Genomic DNA, 15,970 nt, shown 5'->3' with positions numbered 1-15,970 from the left:
CATCTTAAATGTCTGCCTAAACAAACAGACAGGCATTTGAAATTTCATGAATGCTTCCAACTCTTAGCTTAGAGAGACACCAAGAACCACAAACTATAAGATGATGTTACGCTTGAGAGAAACCAAGCTTGTTCAGATAAAGGAATAGATAATGGGTGGTTTAGACGAAATGCTTTTCCTTGGGTAATATCTTATCTCCATCTGGGGTTCAAGCCCAACCTGTCCCTTCCACCTCTCCTCCTCCTGTCAACACACGGTCTTCACACCGATCCGGTGTCATGTGAGGCAAACAACACGCCACAATGCCCAGCCCATCCCCACATAACGCGCTGCAAGATTTCATGTTTGGAAGTCTTCTAGTAACTTGAAACTTTTCAGCAATAAAACAACAAAAAACAAAGCCTGGACTGTAAAAAGAAAACATTCATTTTTCAGTTTGTCTTCCAGCTCCTGAAACCCCAACAATTTGAAAGCACAGTAGTATTTTGCTTGTGCCTGTAAAGGTCAAGAATCTTACATTAGCGGCCACAGCAGCGAGTCTTTCGCCTATGCCATGAAAGCGCAAAAAGGCAACCTGTCTCGGGCCAAATGTCCGGTAATAGAACACTGTTTGCTCTTTTCGATGGTTTTACAGCGGGCAGTGAGTGGTGGTGAAAGAGTGGCAATGTTTTCTCCAAATATTCAATAAAGCATTGTTTCAGTGTCCTTTTGGGAAAGGCATTTTAGCATTTGGAGTTGTCCATTCCCTTTTATTTATTCTGTCTTTCATTCCTATCTGCCTGTGCCTATCAGGAAACCAGCTACAGTGGTTTCTTCTGCTTATAGCGGGATGGCACCCTCAGCTTCTATCTGCCTCGCCGGCACGGGGCCTTCTGGTGGGACCACTCAGCCACTCACTCTCCAGCAGCAGAGACGGCAGAGAGAGGCTCCTGGTCCAACAGTGAATCTCTTGCCTCAGGGCAAGCAGAGCACCTAAAGGTCACTGCCAAGTTGATTCTCTGCCAGTTCCCATGTGTTGTATCTGCCATTATGTTTCCAAAATGTTATATACTGGGACTTTCTGAACCTCAACTGAGAATGAAAGCGGACTTTGTAATTCAAGAATAAAAGGATGGCCCGATAGCATTACCCTAGGGGTGCAGGTACGTCCCTGGCCCACATAAAATATCCTGGTGGGGGTTAGAGTGGTAACGGAAGATGTTTCAGTGGCACAATAGCATTTGTGAGCCCCGAGTGGGGCCTGCACCCTCCAGCCAGTCAAAGACACAGCATCAGTTCACCAGCTTCTGCCTGATGAATGTTTAACTGCCACTGCTATCCAAACAGGGGGCTCACAGAGGAAACTTCTGGCTCTTAGCATTTCCCACTTCCACTCATCTTTCAGGAAGTCCTGACGGCCACAAAGTACTGATGGGGCCTGGAGAAAGCACTCAGCTTGAATTCTCCCTGGCTGGCCTTCTAACGAGCCTGCCTCCTAAGTCCTCAGCCACAGCCAGAATCTGGGGACAAAATGGGGTAGGCGAAAGGAGATGAAGGGGTAGGTGCATTTCTTAGTTATTTTGACTAGTCCTGGTAGAACATTTGGTGATGTCTATAGAATCATGTCATTCTCCCCCCACCCCGCCCAATTATTATGGAATAAAACTCCCTTTAAGTAGTATTCTTTTGAATCTGAGCTCTCTAAACATCTTAATGAAAGTGGCCATTTCCTGTCTGGAAAAATATTCCTAACAGAGAAGAAATGGGAATACCACGGGATGACCAGGGCATTAGACTATGTAGGGCACTCTGACCTCCCTTACACGTACCATGTTGGTGTTCATAAGAAACTAAAAGCACTTCCAAGACTGGAGTATTTTTCCAGTTTTCTGGGAAGGCTGAGGCCCACAACAGCTGAAGGACAGGCCCAGCAGGACGTCGGGGCCCAGAGCCTCCTTGAGGGACTTCTCCCACACCAGGAGCAGTTCGAGCTGCTCGATGAGCTGTCTTCTCTAGTTGCTCATGACGGGGACAGTCTGTTATCAGCTGCGTTTCTACTACCCATTTCTGGGTGTTTTTAAAATGTAGTATGATTTTAGAAGCTTTTTGGTTTCTTGTACTTGTTCATTAGAATTTTTTTGTCCTTCAAAATGTTGTGATTTAAGCAAAATGTTTAGTCGTCATTTTAGGACTTTGTACATCTCTCCCACTTGGTCTTTGATCTACACCGTCGACTCTTGAATGACATAGGTTCGAACCATGTGGGTCCATTTATGTGTAAGTTTTTCAATAAGTACTGTAAATGCATTTTCTCTTCTTTATGACTTTGTTAATACTATTTTCTTTTCTCTAGTTTACTTTGTCTAAGACTACAGCATCTAATACATAGAACATATAAAATATGTGCTAATCAACTGTTTATGCTACCACTAAGGCTTCTGGTCAACAATAGGCTATAAGTTTTGGGGGAGCCAAAAGATACACATGGATTTTCAACTGGGGTCAGCGCCCCTAATGCCTTCCTTGGTCAAGGTCAACTGCACACACAACGCCTTGCGCATGTTCCTCCTGCGGTGACTCTGAGACACGCATTGGAGGAGAGGTATGGCTCCCCAGCATGAAGGGGTAGTTTAGAAACCAGTGTGCGTTTTCTTAGAGTCTGGTATGTACATCATCGTGAAGCCTCGCCTGGACTAAGGGAGCTTATTATTATTATAATTCCCCTTTGCCCCCAGAGGATAAAATAAAAATTTAGAGAAATATGTAAGTTATCCAAAGTGACTCAACAATTGGCAGAAAAAATATATAGTTAATACCTAACATTTATTGGACTCTGCATTGTCAGGCATTATTCTAGGCTCTTTACGATCTCACTTAATCCTCCCAACAACTCCAAGTGAGTTCTGATATCATCTCCATTGTACAAACGTGGGAACAGAGAGGTTAACTTGCCTAAGATCACAAAAAGGTGGCAGGCCAGGGCAGGGGGCCGGGCAGCTCAGCCCCAGAGGCTGGCCTCCCACCCCTCACTCCTCGGTCTTCCCCAGCAGGCCTCCTGACTTGACCTGTCTCTCAGATCAGAAACACCGCAACTGTGATCCTGATTGCTGGGCCACGCTGGGCCAGTTACCGTACTGACCTGAGCCTCTGCCAGGTGCTCTTGAGGCTGACACCACCCACCTCCAGGGGCCATGGAGCGTTAAAGGACAAACCCAGCAGGTGAGGCCCCACGTGCAGGTGGCCTCAGTCCCCTTTCTCTCCTGTTGCTGTTCCAGTGGGTAAGGGAGGAGAGGAAGTGGATTACTGAGAGGGATACTATCCCACCCCTTTCCCTTTCTCTCCATTCAGAAAGTCTGCAAAGATCTGCTGATAGGTGGAGCTCAATTAAACTTGAGATAGGTCCTTGAATACCCTATGTCCTATGGTACAATGATTATTTTCTCTAAACTGTTCTTGGTCTACCAGTTGTTTCTTTCTCACCTCCTCGGGGATAGAAAGGGAAGCAGGAATGGGGGCAAGGGCTGAAGAGATGACGTGTGCATGTGTAAGAGAGGGAGGGTGGGCTGGAGAGGGAGGTGGGGTTCAGGGAGGCAGGGGCCGATGGGCCTACAGGCCCTGGCATGAATTGAACTTGCCCTTCTAATGACACCCCTCAGCTGGGAGCTGAATGGGTGGATTGCTCAAGTAAGCCCCCGGCATCCTCCATGAGTGCCAGCACCCCATCTGCCTTTCATGGCCTCCCTTCCCTGCTCCTCTGGGTTCTGGTGCATCCCCAGACCCCCTGCTCAGGTCAGGCGCCCTCAGCAGAAACCAGGCTGGGGCTTTAGCGTTCAGAGTGGGGACACTGGTGCTAGACACTCGGCAGCCTTCCTGAGAAAAGTACAGAGATTTTTTTTTAACCAGTGATTGGCATTGTTTTAATTAATATACTAATATTAAATAAAACCCTGCATGTTGCTCTCTTTGGGGAAACAATTTAAAAGCAATATCACTTCAACCTTAGGAAAAATGCTATTGGGAGGCTGACAGAGGATCTTAACCACATCAGGATTTTAAGTTTAAGGATTTTGTCATTCAGGCATTTGATTGGGTCCCAAGGAACTACCCTTAGTTGAGCTGTACTTGCCTCAGGCCAAACACACGCATTTCCCTTCCAAACGTGGGGCTCCAGCTTGGCAGCTGTCTCCATCCCCATTAACAACATCCAGGCCTTCATTAAGCTGCCTGTGCCCCTGCGTGGGCCGGGTCTCGCAGCCTGAGTGGGCTGGCGTGACTACTTACGTGGAACACACTGCTGGAGGGAACTCCCGCGGAAGAGAGTGGGGGGCGTCTTCCTGCTGAGCCTCTTTAACAAGCGGTCCCGCTCATTCATCCTGCAGGTAAATCAAATGAGGTCAGTCTCTAACTCACAAGGACACGTCTCAAAGGTACTTGCTGCATGATTTCAGGTTGTAAAATAAAACAGACAGGGAGAAAAAGCTTCCTTCCCCACGTCAAGAAAAATCTCCAGTTTCGCAAGCCGGCCCACTGTTGACTGTAGATGCTATCTTGACACTTGGAGGGCATGGCTCTCGCTTCTAAAAGGCGCTCTGTGTTCAGCCCGTCCTGTACACAACGCCTCTGAACTCTGCCTTCCTCTTAATGGAAGTGCACTACAAGTGCCCTTTCATACCAGGCAAATCCTTGGCTTCCCAGAACACTTTTGAAGGAGTGATCTGTTTCTGTGGTAAATGTCTTAAAAGCCTCAACCCCACCTGCAGCCGCCTTTCCTCAAGCCAGTAACCAGTACTAGGGCCGGAGCCTCGCCCAGGTGCCTCAGGACCCCAGCGAGAGCCAGGCTTCTCTCCACAGAACCCGATGTTTGTTCTGAACCACAATAAAAATCAAGGTGAGTTTTCTTTGAAAACACGAGGATTAGGAGCTCTTCCTGCCTCTCCTGAAATTATTTCCTCCCAGGTTGCCACAGCTGTGAACAGATATGGAGCTACCCTGGAGGACAGCTGTCTTCATTCCTATACACTGCAGTGCGTGCTTGAAAATTGTCCGGGTGGACAAAGCGCTTTGATTTCTTGCCATCAGGATGCCCCTCTGCTTGCTCCCAGACAGACTTCTGGTGTACAGGAGTCTGCCAGTGCCCTCCGTCACAGAGTGAGCTGTGTCCCTCCCATCCACATTCATGTATTCAAGTCCCAACTCCCATACCACAGAATGTGACTGTGTATCAAAAGACAGGATCTTTAAAGAGGCGATTGCATTAAAATGAGGTCATTAGGATAGGCCCGAATCCAGTATGACTGGTGTCCTCACGAGGAAAGGGGACCGGGATGCAGACACACGCAGAGAATGAGCATGTGAAGACAATGAAAAAGACGGACATCTACAAGCTAAGGAGAAAGGTCTCAGGAGGAACCAGCCCTGACGACACCTTGATCTTGGGCTTATAGTCTCCAGAACCATGAGACAATAACTTTCTTTTCTGTAAGCAACCCCAGTCTGTGGTATGTTAATGGCAGCAAATACACCCCACAATCTGCCGTTTGTGGGCACTTGAGGGTTGTTTAAGGAGCTGCAGTTGCTTGGGATCCAAAGCACCTCCCCCCACTCCCTGGCCACAGTCTATTTCACGACTCCCCCAAGGTCCTTTGAAAGAGGAGCAGGACCCTGGGTATTCTCAACAGTTCCATGAGCTAAAGCTCATTTCATGCTTGGGTTTCCAGAAGACAGCACTTTCTGGTTCTCCTGGTTGAAAGGACAATGTTTGCTGTATCACCAATTAAGGCGGAGCCTGAGCTGGCTGAGCTGGGCGAAGCTCTGATGGCTTATGAGATAAACCACTTTTGCTGTCCCTCATGCTGTCTTCCCTTCCCTCTCATGTCTTCCCCCCAACCCCCTTCCCAGGCAAATCGATCTCACCAGGCCCTGCTGAGCAACTGCCCTGGACTGCGGGGCTGAGCAGATGAATGGGGGTGGGGTGGGCTGTGAGTATGAAGTCCCTCTGTGTGGCCGCTGTTGCCTGACCACCAGCAACATCCTATGATGGCTGGCATCAGGACTTCGGGAACACCCCAATGGGCCAGCCTTCCTGTCTGACCCTGGAAGGCACTGTGTACAGAACTGCTCTCCAAGGGCCGGACTGCAGGTTTCTGGGGCACCCTTCCCAGCCTTCCTGGTTGACACAGCACTGTCTTCCCAGAAACCTAGGGGACAGATGTGGGGCTAGGCTCTGCCACCAGGCCCTTCCTCTGCCCTGGCCATCCCTGGTCCCCCCAACATTTCAGGCCCAGGGGCTCCTCCTAGTGATGGGGCTTCTGAGACTTCACAGAACCACGTTAGTGGGAGGTGCCTTTGAAATCCCACGTCTCGCGCTCTCACTGGGCAGGTGAGGAAACAGACAGTCATTTTGAAGCAAAAGGTCAGAGAGCACTTTGCTGGCAATGCTCTTGCCCCTGCCTCTACGCTAGACAAACATTCCTAATTCCCTCATGGAATGGTGTATGCTTTTCTGTCTCCTTTTATTTTTTTAATAAGAAAATATTCCAAACACACAGAAACAGTCAGAAACCAGTACAGTGAATGTGCACTACCCACTTGGCTTTAGCAAATGACATCACAACCCTTAGGCCCCATGCTTCAGAGGGACCCTCTCTATCTATCCTGCAGCCCAACTCCCTTGTGGTGAGGGGTCCATGGGGCCAAGTGGACTGGTCTACCCAGAGCCCATGCCTGTCTCCCAACCCCAGGTATTTAGGACCCTGGAAGTCCCTGCTCAATGACCTCCAAACTGGCATCCACGGCTAACCTGACCTCTGCTAGCTCCATTCTCCTAAAAGTAGGTCTTATAGCCAGTGTGCACACTCCTAGGCCTATGTAAGGGGCCCCGGGAGTGGTTTCCTGCATTAGATGTATGGACTGAGATGTCCCCATGTGTGTGCACACGCCCCTGCCCAGTGCAGGACAGAGCTGGGATTGATGAGGGAGGGTGAAATGCACAAGACAGCTAGCTCTTCCTCGTGTCACCACTTTCTGGCTCAGACCTTCAAAGAATCTGGGACTCAGCAAGCACTGCCATCTTTATGAGGATATATTCATCAAGGTGCACAGGTACCTGTGGTTAATTTATAACTTGCACATACTTAGATGTGGTGTTTGCTCTCCGTTGGCACACCAAGCCCTGCAAATGGCAGGGGTGGGCCTGGCTGGGAGAGCTACTTCGGATTATTATTATTTTTTATTGATTGATTTGAGAGATAAAAGGAGAGGGAGAGGGGGGAAGAGAGAGAGAGAAAGAGAGAGAGAGAGACATTGATTTGTTGTTGTTCCACTTACTTGTACATTCATTGGGTGATTCTTGGATGTGTTCTGACCAGGGATTGCACTTGCAACCCTGGCATATCAGAACAATGTTCTAACCAACTGAGCTACCAGGGCAGAATTACTTCAGATTTTAACAAAATAATGAAATATCAAATATAAAGTCCCCTTAAACTCCCTTCTGATTGCATTCTTCTCTCTTCTGCTATAATAAAGTTAGGAATCATCATTTGTTCATATTTCACACTTTTGTTCTATATAAATGTATATGAATTCACATTAGTAAATAATTATGTTTTAAAATATATCTAAGTGGAATCACTTAGTTTATGCTCCCAGTTTATCATACTTTTGCTTTGCTCCTTCCTTTCTCCTCCCTTGTTTACTTTGTATTGTCTACGCTGGTAGAGGACATGTTAATCTGTCTTCTGGACACTTTTATAATTCTCTTTGGCTTTAGTATTGTACAGTTTCATTACAACACTTAGCATGACTACGTGCAGGTTTGTTTTTATATTTTGCTCGTCAGTCATTCAGAAAATGCAAATCAAAGAGATAGCATTTAACATCTACTAGGATGGCTATAATAAAAAAGAAACAAAAGCAGAACATAACAAATATTGGGTGGGTATAGAGTAATTGGAATCCTAGCACATTACTGGAGGGGCTGTAAAGGGGTGCAGCCACTGTTCTTCAGTAAGGTCTGCATGGAGTTACTGTGTCAGCCAGAAATTCCATGCCCAGGCATACACCCAAAAGAATTATAAACAGACCCAAAGTGATACTAGCACACTGACATCTGAAGCAGCATTCAGATAGCCAAAAGAGGGACACAACCTAAATGTCTATCAGTAGAAAACAAAATGCGCAGCCATGAGAAGGAGTGAAGTACTGATGTGTGCTACACATGGGTGAGCCTTGAAAACACTGCGCTACATGAGAGAAGCCAAAGCAAACGGGCCATGTGTTGCATGATGCCATTCATATGAGATGTCCAAACTAGGACATCTCATATAAATGTCCTATTAATGTGTATATAAATGTCCATATAAATGCGGAGACAGGAAGAAGAATAGAGGTTGTCAGGGGCTGCCAAGTGGGGTGTGGGGAGGGGAAGGGGAGAGACTGCTTCAAGCACACGCGGTTTCCTGTCGGGGAGATGAGCTGTGTTCTAGGACTAGACAGTGGTGATGGTTCCACAGCACTGTGAGTGTGCTAAATGCCACTGAATCATGCACTACAATAGTAAATTTTATGTATGTGAATGTGAATTTACCACTGTTTTTAAAAAAGAAAGTTCGATTAAAAAATGAAAAGGAGGGGGACAGCATCCTGAATTAAGGTCCACTCCCTCCCCTCACCTGACCTGTGGGCTGGTCTCTCCCGTGGGGGAGGGATGTTAGAGTTGAAGGGCTCTCTTTGAGTTTTTCCCTCTCCTAGCTTCGCAGGTATGCTGACTGGCACCTGCAGACATGAAAGGTGCATGTAAACAAAAATTCCCCAGAGGGTCATGTACAATTGGTGCCTCCCCAGTAGTGATGATGAAACTCAGTCTCACATAAGTCCCCACGCCAGGCTGTGCTTGGGAGCTGATGTGAGGAGGTGGTGTGCCCCCACCCCAAATACTGAGCGGTGTTAAGAAGGAGCAGAGAGTCAAGAAGCCTGTGTTGGGAAATAATAAGCTCTTATGTCCACAGTTTTTTAGGAGGCTGTTCCTGCAAAAACAGCACACGTTTAACGGCCAAAGCGTGGGAGCGTGGAGAATATGGCAGATGACTGCCAATCTGTTTTAAAATCTCGTCAGTAATTACAGCTGGTAAGAATCACAGCTGACACTTCAACAAATCCAAAAACAAACAGGTATTTTTCAAAAATTATTTTAAAATTAATGCTGGACTACCTTTACATTTTAAATGTAAAATGTAAACTTTACATTTGATCCTGGCACTGTCTTTGCATCTCTCCACAATGCTGGGCACTGAGCTTAGACAGACTGACTTCCCCAATAGCAGCCAAGTTAAATTCCTCTGTATTATTTTTTTAAAGCCTCCAGCTTTAAAATGTAAAGGTAGTCCAGCATTAATTTTAAAATAATTTTTGAGTTCCTCAAAAATTTCTGAGGAATGTGGCAAGTTCCTCAGAAAAGCTCGTCCAACCTTCCCTGTCCTTCAGGTAAGGTCAAACATCTACCAACCTGTCAGAGTGTGGAAATTCTAGTCTATTTTTAAAGATCCCCAGAAAATGAGATGTCACAGCCTCAATTGGTAACTTACCATGCTAATCATAATCTGAACATCAGAAAGTGAGAACCTTTTGGGCTCATGTATATTCCAGAACTACCTAGGCCTGTGTAGGATCAAAATCTTTACCTTAGTGATAGACACATATACAGTGAGGGGCAAAAGTAGGTCTACAGTTGTGAGTATGCAAAACACAGAGTTTGTTCTTGTTATTAATTATTGTATTATTTTTCTATACAAACTTACTTTTATTTTCAATACAAACATACTTTTGCCCCACCCTGTAATGAGAGGGACAATAACAAGAATAAAACAAAACAAAATAGGTTTTCCACCCAAACATTCCAGTAGATAAGAGTTGTACCCTGGGCCGAGGAGCCTGTCACTAATTCTCTTCTATTAGATGGCAGCAAATTATTCTCCTTTTTCTTTAATGGCCAGTTCACATGCAACCCACTTTTACAAACCTGACTTCTCATTCAGTGTTCATGCTCACCTATGGGTATGTGAGATCCAGTGCTTGAGACAAAGGCGCCTAAGACACAGTCTCCGCCCTTAGGAAGCCCTCAGTCTCCAAGCTGACTTGCCGCACAGACACATATCACAACATCACAGGGCACTTGCTGAATGCATAGTGGAGCGTGTAAGAGGTTCCAGAGTGGTACAATGGAGGAGTGAAGAACTGAGAGAAAGCTCAGGGAGACTTGAAGAAGAGTTTACATCGAATCTGCATCCTGAGCCACAACTCCCTGCTGATCATCCAGATGGAAACATAGGAGGAATAATGGGTGTAATGGGAAAGACAATGCCAGTCCTGTTTTGAACGTGGGACTTGGGTTGCCTCTGAGGCATTCAGGGGGCTATGGGACCCTGGGTCTAGACTGGTCCGAGCCCGAGATGCCACTTTGGATTCCTTGGCCTGTGGAAACCCCTGCAGAGAAGGCAGGGTGAGGAGGCTTGGTGAGTGGTGATTCCTAGAAATAGCGACTTGCTGTCTGTGTGTTCAACCACAGGGTTCATGCTCTTACACCTTCTCTGCATTTTCCACAGTACCTACCCTGGACTGAGGACAGAGGAAATGGGTACTTATATTGTAAAACTGCACTTGTACTTCATATGTACTGATTGAGGCTGCGACTCACTGTCCCATTCCTATGTGCCTCCAAAGCTGATCCTGGCACTGTCTTTGCATCTGTCCACAATGCTGGGCACTGAGCTTAGACGGAATGACTTCCCCAATAGCAGCCAAGATAAATTCCTCTGTATTATTTTTTGAAAGATTATGGAATCCCAAGTCTCTTCCAGAGCAGGAAAGCCTATTCCAAATTTTAGAATAAATTGTGAGAGAAAAAAAACAGCACCTCGCTGGCATTTACAAAGATAGGATATTGTATTTTGTTAAGCAAAGAATTCAGATTATGTAGAATAGTTGAGGACAAACTGGCAGAGGACAAGATAGAGTTAAAGGTTACCTAATGTAATACAAACTCCATTCCAAAAATGAAATGATAGATTCCCCTACTTCTTTCTGGTCTCAAGTCTCCTCCAACCATTAAAACTAATAATTGGAGGGAAAGAAGATTTGGACTAGCATGGAACTCTCATTCTCACCCAGTGGGCATCAGTGCAGGTCAGCCAGGGAATCTGAACTAACCTCCTGCTGGCAGGGGGAGGATGGCCACAAAATCCAGCGTCACATAACATAATACTGCAAGTGTCCAGGTTTTATTTGAAAATGACTTGTTATACCACGAATGAGAAAGATCTCAAAATGAATGTTAAAAAACAAATAAACAATCAATAGGTGCCAACACCAAGTTGACAGAGGTAGAATAATCTGACAAAAATTTTAAACAGCCCTGATAAAAATGCTTCAATGAGAAGTTATGACACGCTTCAAATAAAAAAATACAAAGCCTCAGCAATGATATAAAAAATAAACAATTGTATATTTTAGAACTCAAAAATACAATAACTGAAATGAAAAGCTTAGATGATGGGCTCAATAGCATAATGGAGGGGACAGAGAAAATGGTCAGTGAATTGGAGATACTGGGTTGGCCAAAAAGTTTGTTTGTTTGTTTGTTTGTTTGTTTGTAAGATGACTCTAGTAGTGCTTGCTTAGTTGTCTTTAACTTCATTCAGAACAATTTTGTTAGACTGCACTGTGACAGCTGTCGTATCAGAGTGTATTAAAAAAACTTATCAAAATTGGTGAATTTGTGTGTGGTCATTTTAATAATAATAATTATGTCTTATTATTTCAAGAAAGGTAAAAATGCAGCTGAGACACACACACAAAAGACCTGTGCAGTGTATGGAGAAGGTGCTGGGACTGATTGAACACGTCCAAAGTGGTTTGTGAAGTTTTGTGCTAGAAATTTCTCCCTGGACGATGCTTCATGGTCAGGTAGACCAGTGGAAGTTGACAGAGATCAAACTGAGACATTAATTGAGAACAGTCAACATCACACCATGTGGGAGATGGCCGACACACTCAAAATATCCAAATCAATAAAGTTATCGGTGATAATGAAAAATGTGTATTTTATTTTATGGAAAAAACTAAATGACCATTTTTGGCCAACCCAATAGAACAGTAGCAACATCCAATCTGAATAGCGGAGATAAAACAGACCAAAGAAGAAGTTAACAGAGCCCCTGGGACCTGTGGGAACAGAACAGAAGATAGAACATCATGTCATATCAGGAGGAGAAGAGAACTGGGATAGGCCTGAAAAAGCACTCACAGAAATAAAGGCTGAAAACTTTCCAAATTTTGTGAGAGACATAAACCTACAGATTCAAGAAGCTAAACAAATCCTAAACATGAAAAAAAAAAAACAAAGAAATCCAGGCTAAAACAGATTATAATTAAACTTCTGAAAACCAAAGGCAAAGAAAAGATTTTAATATTAGCCAAAGAGAAATGACACTCTACCCGTAGAAGAAAACCAACTCAAATGACAATGGATTTCTCTTCAGAAACCACTGGGCCAGAAGTAGCATAATATTTTTCAAGTGCTGAGAGAAAAGAACTGTCTACTGAGTAAAATATGTCAGGAATGAAGAAGAAATCAAGACATTATCAAATACAAGAAGAGCTAAAAGAATTTGTCACTATCAGAATAGCTAGAGGAAGTTGCATGAGTAAAGAAGAAATGATAAAAGAAAAACTCTTAGAACATCAGGAAGGAATGAAGGACATGGTAAACAAAAACATGAGCCAATACAATGGACTTTCCCTTTCCTCTTGAATTCTCCAAATTATGTTTGACAAGTTAAAACAAAAATGATACACTGTCTGATGTGGTTCTAAATGCACTTAGAGAAAATATTTAAGACAATTAAATTATACTATAAATGGGGGTAATTAAAGGGATGTAAAGGAGGTTAGTTTTTCATACTTCACTTAAACTGGGAACAATGACAACATCAGCTGACTGTGATTAGTAATACATACGAGGGGGATCCCCCAAAACTGGAATTATCTTCTGGAGGGGAAGCCCCTTGTAGTACAGGCTTCCCCTGCTAGGTGAGTGTTGTAGGAACCCATCTGTATCAGTGTACCAGCTGGCGTTGTTGTGAGAGCTGTGTTCAGCCTCAGTGAATTGTTTATAAAGACTCTTTAATGTGTCTGCCCATTTCATGATGGGTGATTTATGAGCACACTTGTCTACACTGTGCTGAGTGTCCAGAGTTTTTGACCAAAAGCAGCATGACCCCCATGCCCCACCCTCCTTATTCACCCAACCTTGTCCTGAGTGACTTTTTTTTGTTTCTCTGGATAAAAAAGTCCTCAAAGGGAAATGTTTTGTTAATGTGGAAGAGGTGAAACAAAAAATGGCAGAAGCACTAAAAAACATCCAAATTGATGAGTTCAAAAACTTTTGAGCAGTGGAAAAAATGTCTCAATAATGTGTACTGCATCAAATGGAGAAAACTTGGAAGATGACTGAAGTTTAAACATGTAAGAATAAATACACAATTTTTTTAATAAAAAAATTTTGGCATTTTTGGGGTCTCCCTCTTACAGAATGTAATACCTAGAACAACTCATAAAGAGTTATACAAAGAGACACAGTAAAAAATACAGTAGATAAAATAAAATTCTAAAAAATGTTCACAAAACCCATAAGAAGAAAGAAAAAGAAAATACAAAAGTGAATGACAAAAAACAAAAGAAACAGACAAAAAATCAAAAAGATAAAAAGGGTAGACTGAAGCTCTGAGATATCGATATTAAATGTAAATGGCCTAGCCCTAGCCAGTGTGGCTCAGTTGGTTGGAGCGTTATCCCGTAGCTAGAAAGGTTGTGGGTTCAATTCTTGGTCAGGGCACATAATAGGCACGAGTATTATTCCCTCACCTAGGTGCTTGCAATCTCCTCTCCAGGTGTTTATGGGAGGTGACCTGTTGATGCTTTTCTTTTCCATTGATGTTCCTCTCACTCCCTTCCTCTCTCTTTATAAGCAATGGGAAAAAAATGTCCTCAGGTGAAGATTAAAAAATGTACATGATTTAAATATACCAGCTAAAAGCCATAGACCTGCAGAATGGAATAAAAAACATGACCCAATTATATGCTGTCTGAAAGAAACAGACTTCAAATATGACTAAATCTATGACAGAAAATAAAAAGATGGGAAAAGAGATATCATGAGAACATTAGTCAAAAGAAAGCAGGAGTAACTTAATTAACATCAGATAATATAGACTTCAGAGCAAAGAAAATGACCAGAAACAGTAAAGGACATTATATAATGACAAAAGAGTCAATCTACCCAGAACACATAACAACCCTAAGTGTCTATGTACCGAGCAATATATCTGCCAAATATGTGAGGCAACAACTGATAGAACTGAAAGAGAAATAGACAGAATCACGATTATTGTGGGATCCTTCAACATTCCTCTCTCAATAACTGATAGTACAAACAAACAGAAAATTAGTAAGGAAATTAAAAAACTCCTAAACACCATTAATCAAAAGGATTGAATCAATATTTTGAATACTCTATTCAATGACAGCAGGACATACATTCTTTCCAAGTGCACAAGAAACACATACCTTGAAAGACCCTGGGCCATAAAACAAACCTCAACAAATTTAAAAGCACTAGGATTATTGAGAATGCATTTTCCTAACATAACAGAGTCTGAATAGAAATCAATAACAGATAACAGGAAAATCTTCAAACACATGGGAACTAAACAACATACCTAAACAACATACCTCTATATAATCCATAGGTCAAAGGGAAAGTCTCAAGAGAAATTTTTTAAAAACTGAACTAAGTGAAAATAAAAATACATCAAAATTTGTACAGTACAGTTAAATTATTACTGAAAGGGAAATTCATAGCAGTAAGTACATACATTAGAAAAGATGAAAAGTCTCAAATCAATAATCTAAGTTTCCACTTGAAGAAACTGAAAAAGAATAATTAAAGAAACCCAAAGCAAGCAGAAAGAAATAAAAGAGATAAGGGCAGAAATCAGTGGGTTGAAAATAGAAAAACAATAGAGAAAATCAATGAAAAAGCAGTTTGCCATTTGAAAAGAATAATACACTTAACAAAACTCTAGCAAGACTTACAAAAAAAGGGGAAATATATAAATTACTATAAACATTAGGAATAAAATGAAATATCACTACAGACTCCACAGACATCAAAAGAATAATTGAGGATCAGTGCAAATAATTCTATATGGTATAAGTTTGATTACTTAGTTGAAATGGACCAATTTTTTTAAAAAATAAAAACTATAAAAACTCACACAATTCAAAATAATTTGAATATCCCTAGAACTATTAAATAAATTTAATTCATAATTTAAAAATCTTCCAAAAAGAAATGTCTAGGTCAAGATGGCTTCACCAGAGAATTCCACCAAATACATTTAAAGAAGACTTAACATTAATTCTATACAATCTCTCCCATACAAATATATTACAAAAAAATCAAAGAAAAACATAGTCCAGTGTTGCTCATGAATATAGACGCAAAATTTTTAAACAAAATATCAGTAAATATAATTCAGCAATATATAACAAAAATTATACAAGTGGCCAAGTGAAATTTATTCCATGGTTACAAGGCTGGTTCAATATCCAAAAACCAGTCAATGTAATCCACAACATTAAGACATTAAAGAGGCAGGGAAACCACACAACCATATCAGCTGACACAAATAAAGTAGCATTTTACAAGATTCAGTATCCATTCATGATTTAAAAAACAAGACCTTGTAGTAAATTGGGACTAGAGGGGAACTTCCTCAATTTGCCAAAGAATATCCACAGAAACATTCAACCAACACAGTATTTTATGATGAAAGATGAAATGCTTTCCCCCTAATATTAGAAACAAGGCAAAAATGTCCATTCTCACCTCTCTGATTGAACAGTGCTGGAAGTTCTAGCCAGTGGAATAGTC

The 15,970-nt window shown here is 42.6% G+C and overlaps 1 protein-coding gene across 1 annotated transcript in view; it reads right to left on the bottom strand.

The window, feature by feature from the left end:
- The window catches only part of ATP8A2 (ATPase phospholipid transporting 8A2), a 568,312-nt gene that overhangs the window by 4,550 nt on the left and 547,792 nt on the right, over positions 1–15,970 (bottom strand). Inside the window, exon 36 of the mRNA XM_045844948.1 lies at positions 4,261–4,352. Within this exon, the coding sequence (XP_045700904.1) occupies positions 4,261–4,352 (92 nt within the window). The remainder of the gene's footprint in view (positions 1–4,260; positions 4,353–15,970) is intronic.

Source organism: Phyllostomus hastatus, unplaced genomic scaffold, assembly GCF_019186645.2.
Source record: "Phyllostomus hastatus isolate PE091 unplaced genomic scaffold, TTU_PhHast_1.1 phas_contig_41, whole genome shotgun sequence".
Lineage (NCBI taxonomy): Eukaryota > Metazoa > Chordata > Mammalia > Chiroptera > Phyllostomidae > Phyllostomus > Phyllostomus hastatus.
Note: the sequence above shows the minus strand (reverse complement) of the source record. Positions and strands in the feature narration are given on the sequence as shown.